Source organism: Panthera uncia, chromosome D4 (assembly GCF_023721935.1).
Source record: "Panthera uncia isolate 11264 chromosome D4, Puncia_PCG_1.0, whole genome shotgun sequence".
NCBI lineage: Eukaryota > Metazoa > Chordata > Mammalia > Carnivora > Felidae > Panthera > Panthera uncia.
The window spans coordinates 78,788,352-78,810,496 of NC_064807.1; the positions used below are offsets into that span (position 1 = coordinate 78,788,352).

The window sequence follows — 22,145 nt, forward strand, 5'->3', positions numbered from 1 at the left end:
GAGATACCACTATACTCCTCTTCCAATGGCTAAATCTAAAACCTGACAACACTAAATGCTGACCAGACTCTGATGCAACAGGAAGTCCCAGTCATTGCTGGTGGAAATGTGAACCAGCCACTTGGAAAGGCAGTTCAGCTTCTTACAAAGCTAAACATAGTCTTACCGTATGATCGAGCAATCACATTCCTAGGTATTTGCCCAGTTGCATTAAAACTTACAACCACACAAAGCCTGCACACAAATGTTTGTAGCAGCTTTATTCATAATTGCCAAAATTTGGAAGCAACCAAAATATTCTTCCATAGGTGAACGGATTCACCAGCTGTGACATATCCATTCAGTGGACTATTCCACAGAAATACAAAGAACTGAGCTATCAAGTCACAAAAAGACTTGGAGGACCCTTAAATGCATACTGCTACGTGAAAGAAACCAGTCTAAAAAGGCAGCATGGTACAATTCCAACCCTATGACATTCAGGAAAAGGCAAAGCTATGGAGACAGTAAAAAAGGTTGCCAGGGGCTCACGGGAGGGAGGATGAATGGGCGGGGTGTGGGGGGGAGCACAGGGACTTTTAAGGGCAGTGAGAATATTCTGTGGGGTCCTGCAATGTTGGGGAAATTACATTACGCACTTGTCAAAACACACAGAATATACAACACGGCATGAACTTGAACCTAAACTGTGGACTTTAATAGTGTATCAGTATTTATTCACTAACTGTAACAAATGTACGGTAATGCAAGATATTACAGGGGACAATGTGGGGGGATATAAGTGAATTCTTGGTACTACCTGCTCAATTTTTCTGTAAGTGTTGCGTATGGGCTGGGCACCGCTGGGTGTGACCCCTAACCCATCTAATCCTCATTTCTTCAACTCCAGAGAGCAAGGCTCTGGGGAGCTTCCGGTGCCATATTTGTGACAATAAAGTGGGTGGGAACATTTATGCAGCTCCCGGCAGGAGGAGGAGCAGGTGGGGGATGCCTGGGGGCAGAGTCCCCCGCCCCCGCCCCACCCCCCCCATGTGTCTGTCATTGTGAAGGCCTCCCTGAACCAAGATCAGGGACCGACCATTGTCTTACCAAACACAGCTCTGCCCAACCTTAGGGATGCCTCAGTCACTGAATCTGGCTCTCAAGCCTGGGGACATTTGGGGATTGACGGGGTCCTTCCATCTTCAAGAGGTGGTGACTGTTGTCACTTCCCCAGGCAGCACGAGGTAAAGGCTCCGGGTGGGGTTCCTGCTCTGTCCCTAGAATCCCTCTTGACCCCAGCCTTGGTTTCCTCCTCTGAGAAGGGGGTCATGGGAATAAGACCGAGCTCACCAGCATGTGAACACTCAGTAAACGAACGGACTGGGAGAGCGCTTTGTGGTCGGGGGCCTGTGCTTCCTCACTAAATCCTTACGACAACCCAAGGCGGATGTCCTCCGCCCCGTTGTAAAGGAGACCGAGGCTCCCAGAGCGGGAGTGCCACCACTAAGGGCTGCCAGAGGGAAGGTGCTGGGGATCGAACTGCAGTCCATGTGGCTCCCGCTTCCCCACAGCCTCCATGGCGCTGTGATGATTCACGCAGGTGGACCCACACAGGTACAAGCAAGGGAGGGGGGCTGCATAAACTATCATTCTGCTTTCCCCTTCTTGTGTCTTTTTTTTTTTGGGGGGGGGGTCAGGCCAGCTCAGTGGACAGAGATCCTGTTCCCTCCACCCGGGAGGTGACAGCGGAGAGGATGATGGAGAACAGGTGCCCCTGACGCAGGGCCTCGTGGCCCTGGCAAAGGGGAGAAGTAATTCCAGAAGGCGCAGCCCAGGAGTGGCAGGCCCTGAAGTGTCTGTGCGAGGGAGAGGGCGAGCTGGCATTTCTGTCCGCTCGCTTGCTTTTATTAAAACTAATTCTGATGCCGACTATTTTGTAAGCGTGTAGGGCACCCATCCAGAGAGGCCCATCTGACTTCGAGATAATTTCAAGGCTGCAGAATGTGGCTTGTGCCAGACACGTCGCAAGAGGCGCTGCATGAAACCCGCCTAGTTATCCGCGGGCTCCCATATTTCCGAGGGAGGGGGCCACCCATGTATATGTATAAGCGAGGCTCCGCTCAACATTCCGAGTAAAAATACTTTTAAATATTTCAGTACATCGTTAACCAAATACATTTCAGTGGGGGCTCGTTCCAGCTGATGAAAGTACAGGAGGCAGATGATTTGCATAAGTCGACTGAGGAAATTTGGTGAGAGACCGTCATAAGACTCAGACATCCACAGGCGCTGCTGCTGACTGTCAGGGTCTGATCCTAGTTCATTTGACACTTTTGCAGAGCACCTACTGTGCGCCACGCACAGCTCTAGGCTTCGCGGAGGCGAGTCTAGCTTCAGAGAGATGCCACACACTTCATTCCACGGCGTTTAGTTAGCTGCGATCCGGATGGAGAGCAGGGCTGACGCTGTTGGAGCTGATGGGGAGGGGGCGCCGTCTGGGGGTCTCCTTGGGGAGACGTCCTGGGCGGTGGGGCTCCGGAGAGAGGCGAGGGGCCTCGGTGGGGGACCTCCAAGGTGGCCGCTCTCCTGGCCGGAGCGAGTGAGTAGGGGGCTTTGGGGGGAGGCTTGGCTGCAGAGGGGGGCCCCAGTCCGCGAGGCCCTCCTTCACTCAGATGCTCTACCCTGGAACTGGGGTCTTAGACCAGCCGGCCTTGCAGGCAGCTGCCAGCGGGCTCTGAATGGAAAGGTGATGCAGACGGGGGGCTGGAGGCCGGCACAGCCAGCCTGGGCAGCGAGCGCCCACCAGGGTGAGAGCGGGCATGTGGAGGGATGGCCACAGCCATTCATCAGACACCGCAGCTGGCGTGGAGGGCAACTGGCGAGCTTTCCAGGCCCCGCAGCTCCGAGCCTTCCAGCGCCGCTTTTCCTGCCGAAGGTCTCCAACCCTCCCCAGGCTCATAGCACCCACCTCGCGCCCCCTCTTCCCAGCCGAACCACCCCACGGTGTGGGCCAGGGCTGAGGGGCAAGGGAGTGGGACCCGTGGGCGGCCTGGCCCCAGGTTGTTTGCGGTCACGGTTCTGGCCAGAGGCAGGTGAGAGCGGTCGTGGAGGGGAAGTGGGGGGGGGGGGCAGCACTCCGTTGGGCACCGAGGGAAATGTGATGCCACCGCTCGTGTGCCACACCTCTCGCATCAAGCACTTCTTTCCGTCTGGTCCCAGCACCTGTCCTGTCCCCAGGCTGGCATGAGCAGGTGCAGGGAGGCATGTCTCAGAGAGGGGCGCAGGGAGAGCCCCCTTACTGAGCAGTTCCCACGGACGGCAGACCCTGCTCTGAGCGCTTGGCGTCACTTCATCCACAGCGATGCTTCTATGAGGCGGGCACCGCTATCATCCCCACTTTACAGATGGTGAACACGAGGCTCGGAGGGAGTTATGTAACTTGCGGAGGTGACGCAGCTACCAATTAGGGAGCCCGGATTTGGATTCGAAGCCAGGTTTGTCCGATCCCAGAGCCTGTGGCTTTGGATATACTGCCAGTCAAACCAAGGCAGCCCCAGGAAAGGAGGCACGTAGCTCAGGCATCCTTCAGGCGGTGGAAGAAACGGTTCTTATTTTAGTCAAAGAGTGTGCAGGATGTATGAGACATGAAACTACGCCACTCTTAGATTTCCCTCTGCGGGCCAGGTGTGGGTGTGCTTGAATGGGTAGAGGAGGGGGGCGGAAGAGACTCCTGAATCCGAGTTTCCTTGCTTTGCAGTCATGTTCCCGTTGATGACTGGGAGGGACCCTAGAGGTCGGTTGTGTGTTAGATGGACAAGATGTCCGGGTGCTGGGCTCAGAGGTTCCCTCCGCGAGTGAAACGTTTCCCTCTCAGAGATGACGCAGTAAAACTACCTTTTATTGCCTAATCTTGATGCTGTCCTCGTCTCTGGCACAGAGAAGTGAAATTCCACTCTGGGAAGCGTTGAGAGCAAAGTCTCAGAGATAAGGAGGCGCTCGTGAGGGCAATTTACATGAAGTAACCGCATCTTCACAGACAAATTTGTGTCTTCATTTCATTCTGGGCACCGACGGGACTGCCAGACCTCAGTTTTTCTGAGAAGACCCTCATTTAGATTTCTGTTCTGCTAGAAATTCTAGAATTACACATTGAAGTCTTTATTCGTTTATTTATTTATTTATTTATTTATTTCTATGTCGATTACATCGGCTGGCTGGGGAGTGTGAGATTGCCTAGTACTAAATTCCATCAAGCTCCTAAATAGCCATTGACTTTCTAACAGAGAGAAAGGCAAGACTATCTGGGGACTGATGAGCCTGGGGTTGCAGATGAGGGTTCTGTGGGTGGGGAGAGCCGGGGGTGTGGGGGCAGGCTGGTGTTGGGGGAGAGCCATGTACTAGATGCGGGTTATTGTGAAGTCTTGGCTTCTGTTTTGGGTGGTGAGTCTGTGGATGCTTATTACATTATTAAAAATTACTAATTCAGAAAGCTAACTTAATAAAAGCAGGTTATGCATGGACTCGGATAGAAGGTCTCACGAACCAAAGATTATTAGTCCAATTCTATACACTTGGGCTCAAAAAAAAAAAAAAGAATAGAAAACAAGGCTACTTAAAAGGATGGTCTGAGATTTGGACCCCAAAACGTGCATTCTTTTTTTAATAGTAGTTTTGATTTTTTTTCTCCTCGTTAATCTTTATAAATACCATTTTTATTCTTCCATTTCAATACTAGGGTCTCCCCATGCAGGTTATATAAAAGTTCATTAAGGTCTCAGACATCAGGAATCTGGCTAGCTCCTTCAGTAGGTGCCAAAGTCTCATGAGGCCAGAAGGAAGGTCTGGGCTGGCTTCCGGAAAGGGGACCTTGCGCGAGTAGTTGGACATAGCTAGTGCTGGGCGTGGGGTGAAGGTCTTATCCAAATGAGCTGGCGTTTCATGCCAGACATTGAGGAGAGGTGAAGGAGACCCTGTCAGTAACCACCTCTACTATAAGCCACGGTTCTTACACTCAGAACGCCTTACTTTGCAGGTGCAGGATATTTTTTTATTGCTATTTGTCTGCTCATCATTCCCTGGGCCCTGTGCTAGTCTCAGGGATACAAAACTCGCAGCGGGTGCCTTTTCTGGGATGCTAAGTCTGTGTTCTCTCTCTCTCTTTCTTTCTTTCTTTTAATATTTATTTAGTTTTGAGAGAGAGAGCGTGCGCACACGTGCAAGCGGGGGCGGGGCAGAGAGAGAGGGAGACACAGAATCCGAAGCAGGCTCCAGGCTCTGAGCTGTCAGCACAGAGCCCAACATGGGGCTCGAAGTCACAAACCGTGAGATCATGACCTGAGCCGAAGTCGGATGCTTAACCAACAGAGCCGCCCAGGTGCCCCAGTCTGTGTTCTCTTTCTTAACCCTCACGGCAATACCCCTTTGTTGTTCTCCCCCACACCGCCCCCCCCAACCCCGACTCTGGCCACACCCTATGACAACCGTGTGTCCTTTTTATGTGTATGGCTGGAGACACTGGGTATGATGAAAAGGCAATGGATTCGGAAGGCAGACTGCTTTTGGTTCAAATCCTAGGGTCCCCACTGACATACTAGATGCAGCTGTTTCAATCCACAGTTCACCTCTTTAAGCCTCAGACTTCTCATCTGTCAAACGGGAATAACAACTCTTAGCTCACGGGGCTGTATGAGAATTAAATGGGATAACTCATAACGAGAATTATTTCCGTCACATAGTAAATGTTCAGTAAATGGTCTCTACTATTTCTTTTTTCTCGAGAGTGGGATCTGCAAGTAATTTCTCTTTCTATTTCTACCAGGCCGGACACCTGCTAACCTGCTCATTACCTGTTTGTTGAATGAGTGGATGAATGAGCCCCTGCCCTTTGAGAATGCAAGCCCTTGTTCTATCACTCTTCCGACTTCTTTCTTGTCAGCCCCAAGACGCCTCTGGGACAGGTCATGCTGCCCCCCTCTGACATGGCCAGGACTTAACTGGAACTGAGGGCATGAGAATCCCTTGGCTGTGCACCACGGGTTGCGGGGGGTGGGGGCAGGTTGCGGTGGGGGGAAGGAATGGAACTGAGGGCATGAGAATCCCTTGGCTGTGCACCAGGGGGGGGGCGGCGGGGGTGGGGGAGGAAGGAGAACTCTCTGGTCTTCCTGCTGACACTTGCCCCAGGGAAGAACCACCACTCAACCACAGCTGTCTTCTTTTGCTATGCAGGAGCTTCCTGAATGCTTCTAAGAATGTGGCTGGCTCCAGAAGCTGCTTCTCCTTGAGAATCGGGGGTGTCATACCAGCCTTCTCAGGAAGCAAGGACCGGGCCCTGGCTTCACCAGCTGTGAGACCGCAGTGGCCGCTGAGACGGGGGCACAAGACGGGCTTCTCATTCCTGGCTTTAATGCCCAGCCCCCACTGCCTATACCCACCCCCACCCCCCTGCATCTGTTATTTCTTTTCAGGAGCCATGGAAACAGGAGTCTAAGCTCTGAGGATGCCGGGAGACAGAGGCTCAGACCAGCAACCACCTCCCACTCAGTTTCATCTTCCCATAGGCCCTGTGCTCCAGGAGTCGACCTTTCACCTCCCTGCCTCACAAGCCCCGCCCCCAGCCCAGTCACACAAAGGCCCCCTGGATTGGGGACAGCATCCTGGGCCAGGAGGCAGGAGGCCTGACTTCAAATGTGGGCTCTGCTACTCACTGGCTATGGGAGTCTGGACAAGCCACTCGCTCTTGGAAACCCAGGATCCTCATCTGTAAAATGGGACACAATCACCCGCTTGACGGTCTGGTGTTTGAGTTCGGGAAGGGGCAGCGAGATGCACCTGGGAGGGACTCTCGAGATCCCGGTCCCTGCTAACGATCATTACTGAGGCGTGGCAACAGGCCTGGGAGATCCCAGCCCCGGATTCGCTTGCCAGTATGTGCTAAAAATAAGTACTTTTCTCCTCTCTTTAGCTTGGTCAGCAGAACGGAGAGATCCTGGCAGACCCCGGAAAACCCCACCCGCGCCTGTACCGTGGACAGCCCCTGTGGATTCCGCTTACAGAGAGCAATTTAAGAGGCAAACAAAACATGAAAAGCTATTCAGAATTAACAATGGGCCAGATGGTAATGCTAGTTTGAAGCAATAAAACATGATAAATAGCTTCCTGCTGCTACTCCTGATCAATTTCAATATTTAATAATTCCGCTGCCACCCCACCCCCTCTTCTGGCCCCCTCCACGGGATCCTGCGATGACTCCTGCATTCAACTCACAGAGCAAACACTCCTTCACTTTCTGGAGGCGTCAGCAAAAAGCGCGCTGCTCGACTGTCATGCGAGCGCTCTCGGTCCTCGAGATGATAATTAATCTGCCTGCTTCTCCAGACGACGCTCCATCGCCAGCCTCTCCTGGTTGCCAGGGAAGGCTGTGAGGGGGCTCCACCGGCCGAGACGCCTAGCACCCACCTTGTGGAGTCAGTGAGTGTTGGGATTCCCTGGGTTTTGCTTTGAGAGTTCAGAAAGGAGAGCGGTAGGGAGCCTGGAGGCTATCCGACGCCAGCACCAGCTCGTGGGATCAAGCAGCCCGGAAGGGAAACTGAGGCGGTGTGGTGTTAGAGCCGTGCCCACCAGCTGTGCCTCTGAGCCTCAGCACCCTTCTCTCTGCGGTGGAGCTGAGGGTACCTACCTCTGGAATTCCAGCCAGGGCCGTGCATATGGAGCCCCCAGCAGAGCGTTTCTGCGTAGGACTTGCCCAACAACTGGCAGCCAGTGGCGTCCTTATTAAAAGGTAATGGTCCCCGTGGCCAGAAAGCTGTAGCGCAGGGCTGACCGCGACCAGGAGCACCCCACGCTCAGACGGACCCAGCCCGAGTGGAGCCTGCTAATGGGATTACTGCTCTGCCCTGCCAGCAAGGGCTCCAGACACAGTCATATCCACTGACGCAGGAGACCTCAGGGCCCCCCTGGCGAGCGGGTATTGTTGGCACCATTTACGGAAGAGGAAACGGAGATTCAGGAGGTGAAATGGCTTTTCAAGCTTACATGGGTAGAAAATGGCACAGTCAGTTCTAATCTGGATCTCCCAACCTCTGATTTCTCGTCCTTTCCACCGAACCACAGGAGGAAGAAAGCTGCTTCCTGAGGCGCCCCCTCCGCCCCGTGTTCCGTTCACAGGGATGCAGCTCAGGGGAGGGAAGCCCGGCTGCCGGGTCACCTGAGCTACAGTTTACTGTCTGTGAAATTCAAACGTGGATACCCAGTGCACTGGTTCACGGGCACATTTAATGAAGGACTATGCATGAGAGCTCGGGGTAATTTTGTGATGAGCTGTTCAAATGTCAGGTACGGTTAGTATGACTCTTTAGAAAAACACCCTCTGTCAGGAAATAAGATCAGAAACACATTCACCCCAAAGCGGATCTTTCTAACGGAGTCCTTCACCGCCCGTCCCCCACCGTAATCTAGAGGATCAAGAGCAAAGTCTTTAGTGTGGCATTCAAGGCCTCAGTGGCTCTTGCAACCCCATTTTCCCGATCTCCCTTCCCTTCCTGCTCCAGTCCCTCTAAGCTTCTTGGGGTTATCTGAGCCTTCCACGAGCGGCCGAGCCTTGGGTAAGCCACACCTGCCAGACAGTCCACACCACCCCATTCAGTGGCTTCTCCCACGCCCCCTTCTCCAAGAAGTCTTCCTTGGGCCTCCTTCAATGGGAGCGCCTCCATTGGGCTCCTGATAGCCCCTCGGTGCCCCCCTGGGCTGGTAGCACACCATGCTAGGGCTGGGCTCTCCTCTGCCCCCCTGCCCTACAGCGAGCTCCTCCGCGGTTGAGAGCTAAGCGCTCTTCTCTCCCGTCTACCCAGGGCCTGGCCCACACACGCTAGCACATGCGTGCCGAGGGGTGAACGGATAATTGAGTGTTTCCAGTACAAATGGAATCAAAGCCTTACACAAAGATAAGGGATTCTGATGGTGGAACTAGAATTGGGGGGGGCCCAGCCTTGGTAGCAGAATTCAGGACAGTGCTCCTGGATTCAAATTCAGCTCCGTCCCCCTGGGGATGTCTACAGCTGAACAGGACAGCCTTCCTCTTTCCCCAACCTTGACCCTTAAACAAGAAGGAGCCAAAAGGGTACCGCCCACCCAGCTGGACTCCCACCGGACAGGGCGGAGGCCAGTCATCAGGTACCTGAGTCCCGCTGGTCCAGGGTCATAGAGTTCCACCTCCTGGTGATGTCAATGTAGAGGATGTCCACGGCCGCCATGGACAAGCTGCTGCTGCTGAGTTTGCAGTTCCTGCCAAAGACGCGAAGGGACACGTTACTGCCAGAAGGAGTGCGGCCTCTTCCGGCCTGCCTCCGTGCCTTTGCCGGGGGTGGGGGGGAGGATGGGGGGGGCTGTGTCCTCACCCCTGCCTGGAAGGCCCTCTCTCCCCACAGCTGGAGCTGATGAAGGGCAGGTGGGGGGGGGTGCAGGGGAAGAAAAGGCTGAAAATGTAAGCTGAGATTAGATCATGTGGGTTCCTGTAATTTGGTTAATTCTAAAGGGCTGGAAAGAGCAAGGACTTTAGGATGACAAGTCTTTTTTTAGAGAGAGAGAGAGCGCACACAGGCAGGGGAGAGGAGGCAGAGGGAGAGAGAGAGAAAAATCTCAAGCAGGCTCTGCACGGACATCCTGTGGGTCATGACCTGAGCCGAAATTAAGAGTTAGACGCTCAACCGACTGAGCCACTCTGGCGCCCGGACACGGCCGGTCTTGAGTTGAATGGCTCTGCCACTTAGAAGCTAATGGTCCCGGCTAATCCAGCTCCCCTTCCGGAACCTCACGTTCCTCCCCTGTAAAACAGTCCATCTTTTCTGCAGCCGCTGGGGATCGGCCTGTTGCACACAGCCCAGGGGAGGTCTCTGCCTGCTCCGAGAGGGAAAGGGAATTCCTCGTTTCGGACATGCATGTCTGCACCTCTTCACCTTCACGTGCATTTGTTTCTGGGAACAGAGAGAAAGGCTGGACCTGGGCACCGTGCTCTCTTACCAGTGCCCAGGCAACCGACAGTGGCACACTCGGATGGCCCAATGAAAACAGCACTGTCACCCAAACAGACGGAAGGTGCCGCTTCTGTCTGGAAGTGATTCCCCACTGGAATGCTTCCCGGATGCATCCCTGGGCCCAAACCTACAGACAGGGGCTGGAGGTTCCTGCACATCACCCATTGGAATCTGTCACCTGAAGATTTCACGTGGGTCCCGAACGGTGAGCCCGAGACTCCCAGCGCAGGTGAGCGCGGCTGGCCCACACCCCTCCACGCTCAGTCCTGACTTTGGGGAGTCACCTGGAAGCAGCAGGGGTGGGGAGAGGCTGGCGTCAGACTTTCGGAGGCTCCCCCGGTTTATTTCCTCCAGTGCACAGAGGCCAAGGTAACCAGGTTTTCAGCCCCACATCTGCTCCCTGTCCAAGCCACAAAGGCATGTTTGCAATCCTCTGCCTCCCCTCTAGGTTTTGGGTTTTTTTTTTTTGTTTTTTGGTCTGGAGATGTGGGGAGGCAGTCTGGCACACTGAAAAGAACGTGATTTGGGCATCAGACAGACCAGGATAGAAACCCTGGCTCTGCTGCTTTTTCTAGCTATGTGACCGTGAGCATTTACTTAAACCTTCAGTGACTTTATTTGCTGCTACCTAAAATGAAGAGAATAGTATCCGCCCCCATGGCGGCGGTGAAGAAGGATGAGGCGGTGCGGGCCAAGGACCCGGCGTGGTGCCTGGCACCCGGTTGGCCCACCGTTGTTTGTTCTCTTCCCAACCGCTCCCCACTTTTCGTTTTCTCTTCCAGAACTAGAGCGTGGGATCTTCGGAGGCTGCTTGGGGCTGACCCTTCAGCAAGTGGCCCCGTCCATTCTGGGGAAACGGAGCTCACCAGTCAGAGCGTCTGGATGTCAGGGCCCCGGGCTCTCCATCCAGACCAAAGGTAGCCCCTGGCTTGTCTAGATGCACCACCTTCCTGAACAGGGTCGTGCTGGGAAGCGAGTCCCAACACAAGCTGGATTTGCCCTCGCGATCCTGGAGTCATACCTCTGGGCCAGCTGTCCGTTTGGCCGCATTACGCTCAATGCTGCTTTCAACTCTCCAAATATGGCCTCATCCGTTGCCCCAGCTAATGATAAAGTGGTTCTTTGATTTCCCATTTGTCATCGGCCCTCGTGTGAATAGGTCCCTTAGAAGCCCGACAGGAGAGGGGTTGATTGGCAAGCAGGATTTGGGCACCCCCGAGGCCCCCCTCCAAACCCACACACACCCCGACGATGGAGGCCGTGAGCGTGCCCGGCATGGTGCCCAGACGAGGCTGGTGTTCCTTATATGCCAGCACCCTGGCTCCCTCCCTCCCGCCCTCCCTCTTCCTTCCTTTCTTCCCTGCCAGTATTTCTCAGGCCATCATTTCACATCCTGCTTCCTCCTGGGCTCCTGCTCCGTATTTCAATCACAAGTCACCGGTGGCGGACTTCAAACACATCAGCGCACAGCTATTGAACCCTGGTAACAACATGTCAATGGACGCGGAGCTTTTCATGTCGCCTGTCACCAAGATGGCTATCTCTATTGGGCTCCACCGGAGACGACGCTCCAGTCTCTCCCAAGGTGTTCCAACAACCTGCGCTGCTCATTTTCCAAGCTTCGTTAGGAAGGGCCACCACTTTTCTCTAATTATTGTATCAGTGTCCTCTGGACTACCTGCTCCCCCACGGGACAGGAGCTCTGCCTGGCTTGCTCTGTGGGTTAATGGAGTATAAAAAGGGAAACCAAACTGACCACTGGTATATAGTTATTTTTTTCTGACAGGTAGAAAATAGAAGTGTCAAACCTTTAGCAGGGGCCGTAATTTACCAAAGAGAATTCTCCGTTTATCCCTTTTCCGAGGTAACTCATCCTCCCTAGTGATGCCTGCAAATACAGTTGATTGTAACATCTGGTATGGGGACAGGGGAAGGAGGGACCCATGCTGGCTGCAGGAGACAGGAGATGCTTTAAAAGGATTTTGATTCTTTTATTTCTCGGGCACCCATTTAGTATGCCAGGCCCTTTCCTGTCCATCTTTACAACCACCCTACAAAGGAAGTACTCTTAGTCCCATTCCAGGGACAGGTAAGCTGAGACTCAAGAGAAGGGACATAGCTTACCCAAGATCACATAGCTGGGATTCACATCCAGTCCTCCCTTGGAGGACAGAGTAGTGGACTTAGGAGCTCTGGGGAGAAGTAGGGAGATGGCCCAGCCCAAGGCTGCAGGAAGAACCCAGGATTTGAGACATAGTCCCAGGCAGGGCCCAGTAAGGCCAGAGCCTCTAGAGAGACCCTGTTGGGAAGCTTTGGGATATAAGGCTGGGGGAAGACAACCAGGGTCACTTGGAGACAGATTCTCCTAGGTTTGTCCCCATGGCCACTCAACATTCTCATTGATGCAAACAGGAAAAGCCTCCTTGTTTGGAGGGTCAAGACTTTCGAATGACTTTTTCATCTATCCATCCACTCGGTGCAGAATTGATTTTGTGTCCACGATGTGTAGGTGGGATTCTGAGCCCAGTGAGTGACACAGAGTGCAATCTGTCTTGGATACCACTCTCAGAGGGTGGAAGAGATCTCAGAGTCTGGGGTAAAAACATGAAGCCTTGGTAGCTCTTAATCTTGGTAGCGTTTCCTCTTATGCCCTGGGATGCAGTTCCTCAAATAACTAAGGAGTAGAGGAGTAAATTCTTTAGTGGAAGAGAAGTCCAAGAAATATGGTAACATGAGAAACCAGAACAATTCTTGAGAAAGGATAGACTGGAAATGTGTACGGGAAAAAAAAAAGAGCTTTGAGTCAAATGCACAGGACTTTGAATCTTGACTTTGTGACGTGACCTTGAACAAGTCACTGAAGCTCTCTGCATCAGAATTTCCTTATTTGTACAACAAGGAAACCGCTACTCACCATACAAAACCATTTTAAGGACTAGCTCAGTGCCTGGCACACATGGGGAAGTAACAAATGACGACTCCCAGCCCTCCTCCATGATGTAGAACCACTTCGAAGAAATGTTTTGTTTTGTTGTTTTTGTTTTCCTCCCAGAATCACAGGAATTTGGGCACATATGGTGGGAGACAATCACAAATCATTCAAGTTCATTAGGAGCCCAAGTTTAGAAAGATCTGAAATCACCATCCTCATTTCCTCTCAACAACTACTGACATCTCATGGGAAATTTAGAAACCAACTTTTTCCACTCTATAAAATTCTATTTATAGAATTTCCTTCACATTCATCCTTCTCTGTGAAATAAAAGAAGCTTATTTTTTCCTGGAGAGTTTTCTATAAGGTGAAGGCTAACAAGTAATCAATATTTGTTAATTAAAAAAAACCCAACACTAAATATCTAGGAGGGAAAATGATGATTCTGGTTTATAACATGTATATTTTTAAAGGCTATTGATATCGCAAGCATAGGATCTCACAATATTGCTGGAAAGAGATCATCACAGAACAGGGGGATTTTTCAAAGTCATGGAAGGAGTTAATGACAGAAGGGGAGACAAGACCCTTTACAGTTCTATTCCAGAACATTCTAACACACCATGTTGCCTCTCAGAGCATAAAACCCCCCACAGCTACCCATTATGAAACATATTAATATCTCCCTATGAGAAAAGGGAATGGAAGGGGGGAAAAAAGGAAAAAGAGAAAAACCATTCTCTAATTTAAAAGGAGACCAGGATCAAAAACCACAAAGGGCTGAGCAGGGCCCTCCAAGTGGCCTCCATTTCCCAGAAACGAACCTGGTTTTGGCAAAGTGTTTAACGTTCAGGCTGTGGAAATGGAAAACGCCAGCACGTGCAAACTGATGTCAAATTCTGATATAGGATACATTTGGAAAATGTGTTCTTAGTGAGTTACATAGAAAGCCCCCCAGATTAGTAATCCAATGGAAGGAAAACAGCAAAAATGCATTTCCCTCAAAGAAAGCTGTCAAGTTGAAGAATCAGACAATTTCTATTTCTCAGAGAAAGAGAAGTCTCCACGCCCCAGGAATTATTATGACATAAAAAAAAAAGGGGGGGGGGGAAAGAGGCGCTTAATTCATGGTAATATGTGCTACTATTATGTGCCTCCTGAGGAAACGACATGAAAAGCTGGTTCGATGAGTTAAGTCTAGACAAGGGAACGACAGTTCATTATTTCTCATTTCTTGGTAGAAAAGTAGAATGTGGCCAGACTGGCATTAGCATAATTCACTCCTAAAACTGCTGATCTATGCAGCACATTATGAGAGATGGTCACTGAAAATAAATTCAGTCGGATGTTTGTTTTGTTCCCTCCTGTTCTCTTTAAGGAACTTGGAGAGAAAGAGTGGGTCGTCCAGGTGAAAGCCAAGTTCAGCTTCTGTCGTTTGTGTGGGAGATCTGAGAGGAGTGTATATCTAGCCAGCAAGTACGTCTCCTGCGCAGTGCTCCATAGAAGGGCACTTGGCTCGATTTAACATATGGCATAAATATTATTAATTCATAATGAAGCAAAATTTAAACCGAAGTGGAAAGGAGAGAGAGAGCGAGCAGTTGTTAGCAAGAGAAAACGCTTGCTGTTAAATTTAGCTGGCAAGACTGAACATACTCAGATAAATCTAAGTGCAGAGTATCATCTTTTACGATTAAGTTGCTGTTGGGATCTCTTGGTATATTTCAAAAGGAAAGATCTATTAACGATTGTGCAACATTTTCTCCACTTCTTCCTGCAGGACACTGGCTGGGTGGGTGTGGAAGGAGGGGAGAGGGGCTCACTGCCGGAGTCCGGCTCCCCACCTGAAGACATTGTTCCCCCTACTCAGGGCACCAAGGCTCCCGTGGACAGTGCTGCAACAGACAGTGACCTGAGGGCCTCCAACCTCACCAAAATCGGTTTTACTGGCAAATGCCCTTAATTATTCAGAAAAAAAAAAAAAAAGGATGGAAAAATCATAAGGCCTATCACACAGAGACAGATCTGTAGCAATAGTTTTGACATTAGTTCCAGTCCGAGAGTGTTTTAGGAGTCTCCTTTGCTAGAACCATTCTCAGTTCTGTTTTCTTCTCGAGATCGTGAATGAGCCTAGCAGCCCTCTTGGTACGTTCCCTACCTCTCATGCCGGAGCTCACACGCCGGTGGGCTCTGTGGTCAGTCACACTTTGATTGAACCCACCCAGTGTTTCAAAATTATTTTCTGAATAGCCAACATGGATATGCACGTATTGAGATTTTATATAAAAATCAGCATTTCTAGGGGCGCCTGGGTGGCTCAGTTGGTTAAGTGTGAACTCTTGATTTCAGCTCAGGTCATGATCTCGAGGTTTGTGAGATCAAGCCCCACGTCTGGCTCTGCGCTGATAGTGGGAAACCTGCTTGGGATTCTCTCTCTGTTCCTCTCTCTGCCCCTCTCTGCTCTAAGTCAATCAATCAATCAAAACTTTAAAAAATCAGCATTTCTAGCTTCTCTTGGAAAATCAAAAGCTCTGGTGACACTAGCCCAGCAGCAGCCTTTCCTTTTATCCAGGGATGTCCCCTCCGCAACCTTCCAGATCCCACCCACTGGCTTATGCTTCCTGCCTGACCCTGGAGGCAACCAAGAGTGTGATTCTTACAGTAAGCTATTTTTTTCAAATCTCTCCAAGCCCCCTTCTTCTATGGCCTTCTGCTTTTCCTCCATTCTTCCTTCTTCCTGCCTGGAACTCGACCATGATGGCTGGATTTTGAGCAGCCATCTTGTGACCCTGAGGCAACCCTGAAGCTTGAAAAGCACATGCTTAGGATGGATGAACAGAAAGACAAAAAGAAAGTGGGGCATGATCACATTGTGGAGTCATTAACCAGCCTAGAATCCCCACTGTCAAGCTTCCTATTATATGAGAGAAAATTAATCTTATTATTTTAAACCCTTTATAGATGAGTATCTATTACTATGAGTCAAATGCAATTCCTAAATGAGTCAGAAGGTATCAGGTAGTATTTTCAGGGAAGTAACAACATGCGTCTGTTGACTTTCTTGAGAATGTCCATTGTCTAATGGAAATAATAGTCACAAGACTCCCACCTAACAAATAGCTCCAGTAAACTAGGCTCTGGGTCAGGTGCTTGAGGATGTATTACATCCCAACCCCATAATAACCCTGAAAGGCAGGAGAGATTGTTCCCATTTTATAGACGAGGGAACTGAGCCTTGGAGAAGGCGAGGGATTTGCCCAAAGCCACACAGCTATTAAGTAATGTGATTGGTCCTGAAGCCAGACTCAAAGCCTGGACTCTTTCCACTGGGCTTTCCCCTCCCCCTCCCCCTCCCACCCCCCCACGCCCCCAGAGCTAACACAAAGCCCTTCTCATAATCACCGTGCAAGTACGAACTCAGGTTTCCTAAAATGGCAATTATTCCTGCTGATTCTTCTGTTCACCATCCCATCAGGAATATCAGAGAGCCAGAGTTAGAATTCAGAAAATTCAGTTGGAGAGAAGCACATGACAAAATGTTTCCAATTCGAGACTTCTAATTATTTGCTTTAGTGAACAAAATTATGGAGAGCGTGACTTTGAAGTGGAAGGTAGAAATATTAAAATCAATGACGAGAAAACAACAGCAACATCGAATGCCAGCAGATAGTTTCCCTGAGGTGTGTGACACACGATCCTGCTAGCTCCATCCCCGTTTTATGGGATCACTGAGATTCAGAGAGGGTCACTAACTTGCTCAAGGGTTACACAGCTAGTCAGTATTGCTTCAGACATTTATTCACACCTGTGTTGCACCAAAGTGCCCCAGAGAGGAGAGGCAAGTTAAGGAATAATCGAGTGCCGTGGTTTATTTTGTTGGCTTTGGCGAAAACGCAGCTGATTTATCTCATGGTTCATGTTTAAAATTCATGCAAATTTTGTGTTATACTCGATCATATAGCCGTGTTATTTTTATATCAGGACAAATACATTAAATTATTTATCAACTGAATTATTTAGCTTTTCTCTCCCGACATGGACACTTTGGGAAGATGTGCCTTTTTTTTTTTTTTTGCTGTAGCTTCCTAAATGCTCAGCACCCAGCCACTACCACTGGGAGAACATCACCCCAGTTTAAGAAACACAAGGTCTGTCTGAGTCCGAGGGGCAATTATTTATATGTGGCCTAAGGACCTAGTTTAAGGTAGCACAAAACTGTGTTTTAACCACAAGTGTAAGGTGGTGAAAGCTGTCACATCTGTAACATTCATTAGTTCATTCACCAACTAGAGTGTGCCAGGCCTAGCTCCAGCCACGGGGCCAATCCAGCCCCGGCTGGGGCACTGACCCGGCACTGCAGACCCCGCCCCCCCCCCCCCCCCCCCGCACCTGCCACCGCCCCAAGCGGTCAGGGAGATGGGACCAGCCAGATGCGGGGCCAGACTCCACCCTGCCCGAACCCCAAGCCAAGGGGCCGGTCTCACTGACCTTATAAAAGTCCGAAAGCCTGTTGGTCCCAACTTCATCGTCCCCTTGATCCCCAGGAACCGGATAAACAAATTTGCCATCCTGTCCACCAGGCGCAGGTAGTTGAATTGCTTGGCATACTTGGGGAACACCTGCTTAAGGCAGATGGAGGGCAGGTGGGCTTCGGGATCCGTGTTGCCGTCGGAGGCGCTGGCCGGCTCACTGTCGGAAGGATCCTCCTTTGCAGCTAATGGCTTCGTAAGCTGCTGAGACCTGAAGTACATGAGCAATTAATGAACCAACAGGTGCAGCAGGACTCATAGGACGCAGCTCCTTCTCACACATATTCTCCTCTCTTTACAGTTCAGATACCTCAGGAGGTGTTATCACTGACACTGTTTTCATTGTACAGACCAGCAACCTGACCTCAGAGAAGCGAGCGGCTCAAGCTCACATAGCTAGTGTGTGGCAAGGTCGGGACTCGAACCCAGGACAGAGCCAGGACCGTCCTCTGTTCTCCCATCCTGGTTTCCCAATGTGGACAACTGCCTTTACCGTACTCGTGATTCAAGAGAGTACTCTATTACAGAGCAGCCTAGGTTTGATTTCAAACTCCTACTTGTGGGTAGTAATTGAATAATTAAGAAATATAAAAAATCTCATTGAGGGCTGGCAAGAAGCCAGAAGCACAGTTCAATGAACAATTTGCAAAGATACATCAGTTACCCAATTCTAGGAATAGGCACAATTACGTTTTCTGGCTTAACTATTTTCTTATTTGGAACTCATACAAAAAAAAAAAAAACCATGATTATCATGTTGTGATCCCAGAGTCTGGATATTTTATTCTGAAATTATTCTGAGAGTCAAGAAAAGTCACAGCTAAAACTCCCAGATAGCCACCTCTGGCTTGGAATGTTCTTCTCACCTCCAGACCCACATATTCATCACCTGCTGCACCTTCAGGATGGGCCCCAGTCACCCCAGGCTGAAACACCCTCCCATTTCCCTCACCCCAAATCTACACTCCCCATCTCCTTGACTGTCACCCCCATCTGCCAGCTACCCAAGCAGAAAATGTCAGGATAAATGCCAGGCCTGCCTCCTCAGTATTTCCTGACTGGGGAGCTCTGCTCTCCCCAACCTGGGTCTTGTGGGCTCTCCCCTGGACCATACCAACCGCCTCCAGCCTTTCCCATCCATAGACCCATAGACACTGGCACCTGAGGCACCTCTTTTTTTTTTAATTAAAAATTTTTTTTGAGAGAGAGAGAGAGGAGAGAAAGACCGTGAGCAGGGGAAAGGGTCAGAAGGAGAAAATCTTAAGCAGGCTCCACGTGAAGCCCAAAGTGGGGCTCGATACCACGACCCTGGGATCATGACCTGGGCCAAAATCAAGAGTCGGACGCTCAACTGACTCAGCCCCCCCCCCCCCCCCCCTCCCCTGAGGCACCTCTTCTAAAGCAAACCTGGCTGGGTTGTCCCTTACTACGACTCTTTAGGGATTCCCAAGTGCCTACAATGAAGCCCATCCTTTTCATTCTGGCACTCAAGGCCCTTCTCGATTTCTTCTCCATCCTCCTCATTTCCTATCACTACCCCTAGATAGGCCTGGGGTGCTCCCTGCACCCTCCCCTGTTGCCAGGTGGTCTGGCCCGGACCGGAGACTTGGGGCCCACTGCACCCCAGCTCTCTTCCACAGCTGGTGCCTCTCTCTGCCCTTCCTTGCAGCTCACGTCGCTCAGCTGGTCCAGGGCCAGGTGTGACCTTTTCCACGTGTGCATCCATTCCTGAGACAACCCTGAGTAGGCTGTACTTGGTCAGTACATACTGCCCAACTGGCTAACTAATCCAGGAAAATTACAACCACGTCACATGGTATTGAGCTCAAGGCCACTATCTACTCTTTTCTTTATTAAGTGGCCACATCCCCTGTGTTCCCACTTGTGAGCTCATCACCAGTCACCAAGTTGGGTCGTTTTGGTATCTTTGTACCTGCTTTCCTTGGCCTTTGAGGTCTTCCCCTGGCCCTGGCTGCCCGGCACATTTCTTCTGGTCCACTTCCAGAACCAGCTCAGATGTCTCCTTGACCACACCAATGACTCTTTCCATGCTCCATTCCTGTTCCTTGGACTTGCTTCTTTGTTCCTCTGGTCAAGTGGCACTGCATTTGTCTGTAGACCAATCCCTCTTACCACATCTCATTCAACTCTATCTCTACAGGACCTGGAACGCTTTTGGCTTTTGTGAAATGTTTCGTTGAATTTGTTGAAGTGGGCAAGTTTGCTTTTAATGGCAAGCCATGCCTCAAGTAAGATACCAAGGTTATGATGCTTTGTACACCAGTTCTTTTTTTTTTAATGTTTATTTTGAGGTGGGGGGAGGGACAGAGGGTCCAAAGCAGGCTCTGCACTGACAGCAGCAAGCCCTGTGCAGGGCTCGAACTCACTAGCCACGAGATCATGACCCCAGCCAAAGTCAGACGCTCAACTGACTGAGCCACCCAGGCGCCCCCAGCAAAACAAACCCCTTTTGAAGTTCAGCCGTGTGGTTGGTTCTGGGGAAACAAATGCTCAATCTCACCAGGATTTCTCCTGAGAAGCACACGCTCCTGGGTGGGACACTGCACAATCTCCTTTCAGCTAAGCTGGTTTTATCATCATCTCCTTGAATTTTAGGACAGTACATAAAAGTCAGTGGTTACTTTTCAGGTGAAATGACATGTTTCCACACGAAGGTTACAGGAAGACAGATGAGGAAAGAGTAGTAGTGTTCTGGAAATTAGCTCTTAAATTACTGGAGAAGTGGCAGTTGCTGACTTGCTAAGCACTCATTAGGTTTTTGGTCGAGGGAAGGTTTGGAAACGTACAGTTTGAATATGCTCTGTGACAATGAAGAGAGCTCTGAGAACCCTTCAATCAGCCGTCCTATCTCCAGTACCTCGCTGGCTCTTCACGCAGCCCTGTGAGGTGACTGTCACTCTTTGAAAAAAAAAAATTTTTTTTCTTTTAATGTTTATTCACTCTTCGAGAGACAGAGAGAGACAGAGCGTGAGCCAGGGAGGGGCAGAGAGAGAGGGCGACACAGAATCTGCAGCAGGCTCCAGGCTCTGAGCTGTCAGCACAGAGCCTGACGTGGGGCTCGAACTTATGGACTGAGAGATCATGACCCGAACTGAAGTCGATGCTTAACTGACTGAGCCACCCAGTCGCCCCGAGGTGACTGTTACTCTTATGCCTTCTGTTCCGGGTAAGAAACCGAGCTCCAGCAAGGTTTGTCACAGCTGAACCAGGATTGTAAATCAGCCCTTCTAACCAGGGCTCGTTCGTTGCCCCTCTACTGTTAGAAAGCACAGCATGGTTCACAGGGTGGGCCACAGAATCCAAAGTACTGTTATTTATGTTGTGTTTTAAATAGTTGGGTTGTTTTTTGTTTGTTTTCAGAGTATAACAGTCATCCATGCTCTTTGCAGACATTTTGAGGACGTATAAAAGAATCGAAATCATCTGTCACCCACAGCTCAGGGATAAAGACCACTATGTTTTGGTTTCTTATCTATAGTTATGAAGTTAGGATCACATTGCATATAGTGTAAATCCTTCTTTTCACACTTTAAGTTACATCCAGAGTATCTTTTTTTTTTTTTAACATTTTATTTCTTTTTGAGACAGAGAGAGACAGAGCGTGAACGGGGGAGGGTCAGAGAGAGGGAGACACAGAATCGGAAACAGGCTCCAGGCTCTGAGCTGTCAGCACAGAGCCCGACACGGGGCTTGAACTCACGGACCATGAGATCACGACCTGAGCCGAAGTCGGACGCTTAACCGACTGAGCCACCCAGGCGCCCCACATCCAGAGTATCTTCCCGTGGCATTAAACACGTTTTCACGAAGGTGATTTCTCACGGATGTGAAATATTCGGTATTAAAGCCAAACCATAATTTAATTAGCCGCCCCCTTCAGTTGGCTATTGACTGTCTACATGGCCTATTTAAAAAAAAAATTTTATTTATATAAGAGAGGGAGGTTGGGGGGTGGGGGCAGAGGCAGAGAGAATCCCAAGCTGGTTCCACGCTCAGCGCAAGGCCCGATGCGGGGCTCAAACTTACGAACCATGAGATCATGACCTGAGCTGAAATCAAGAGTCAGGCGCATGTCTGAAGCCATCCGGGTGCCCCAACATGGCCTGTCTGTGACTAAATGGAATGTGGTGATCGGTCCCTAAGTGAATGTGCTCCCTCTCCGAAACAGGACACATCACAGCTAGCCGCAGACTTGGAGGTCCTTCTGTGCAATGACGCCATCTATTTTTTGGCGTGTGGTCTAATGCATGCAACGTAAAAGGTGCCATTTTAATCACTTTAAAGCGCACAATTCAGTGGCATTTAGTACATTTACAGTGTTGTGTACGCATCACCTCTTATCTAGTTCCAGAACACTTCCATGGCAATGCCATTTCAGAGAAGAAACTTCAATCCCGGGCAGATAAGGCCACTACCATCAGTGGGTCCCTTAATTAGCAGATGGTCCAGGGTGGTGGCCTTTGCCTGGGTTGCTCTGGTGACGGGGACCCCGCCACCTCCAGGGGACCTCTTGGGCTGGGCAGGCTTTCCCGCTGATATGCATGTCAGAGGAGGTCTCTCGACAGCGTCCTCAGCCTGCCACAGGGTCTGCCCCAGAGCCGCGCAGATGGAGTGGGTTTTTTTTTTTTTCTCCTTTACGTGAGCCCTTCACAT

At 50.5% G+C, this 22,145-nt stretch overlaps 1 protein-coding gene across 1 annotated transcript in view; it reads right to left on the minus strand.

Annotated features, from left to right (window-relative positions):
• TTLL11 (tubulin tyrosine ligase like 11) overlaps positions 1-22,145 on the minus strand; it is a 236,875-nt gene that overhangs the window by 22,451 nt on the left and 192,279 nt on the right. The window contains 2 exon segments of the mRNA XM_049637428.1: positions 9,155-9,261; positions 17,431-17,682. Of these exon segments, the coding sequence (XP_049493385.1) occupies positions 9,155-9,261; positions 17,431-17,682 (359 nt within the window).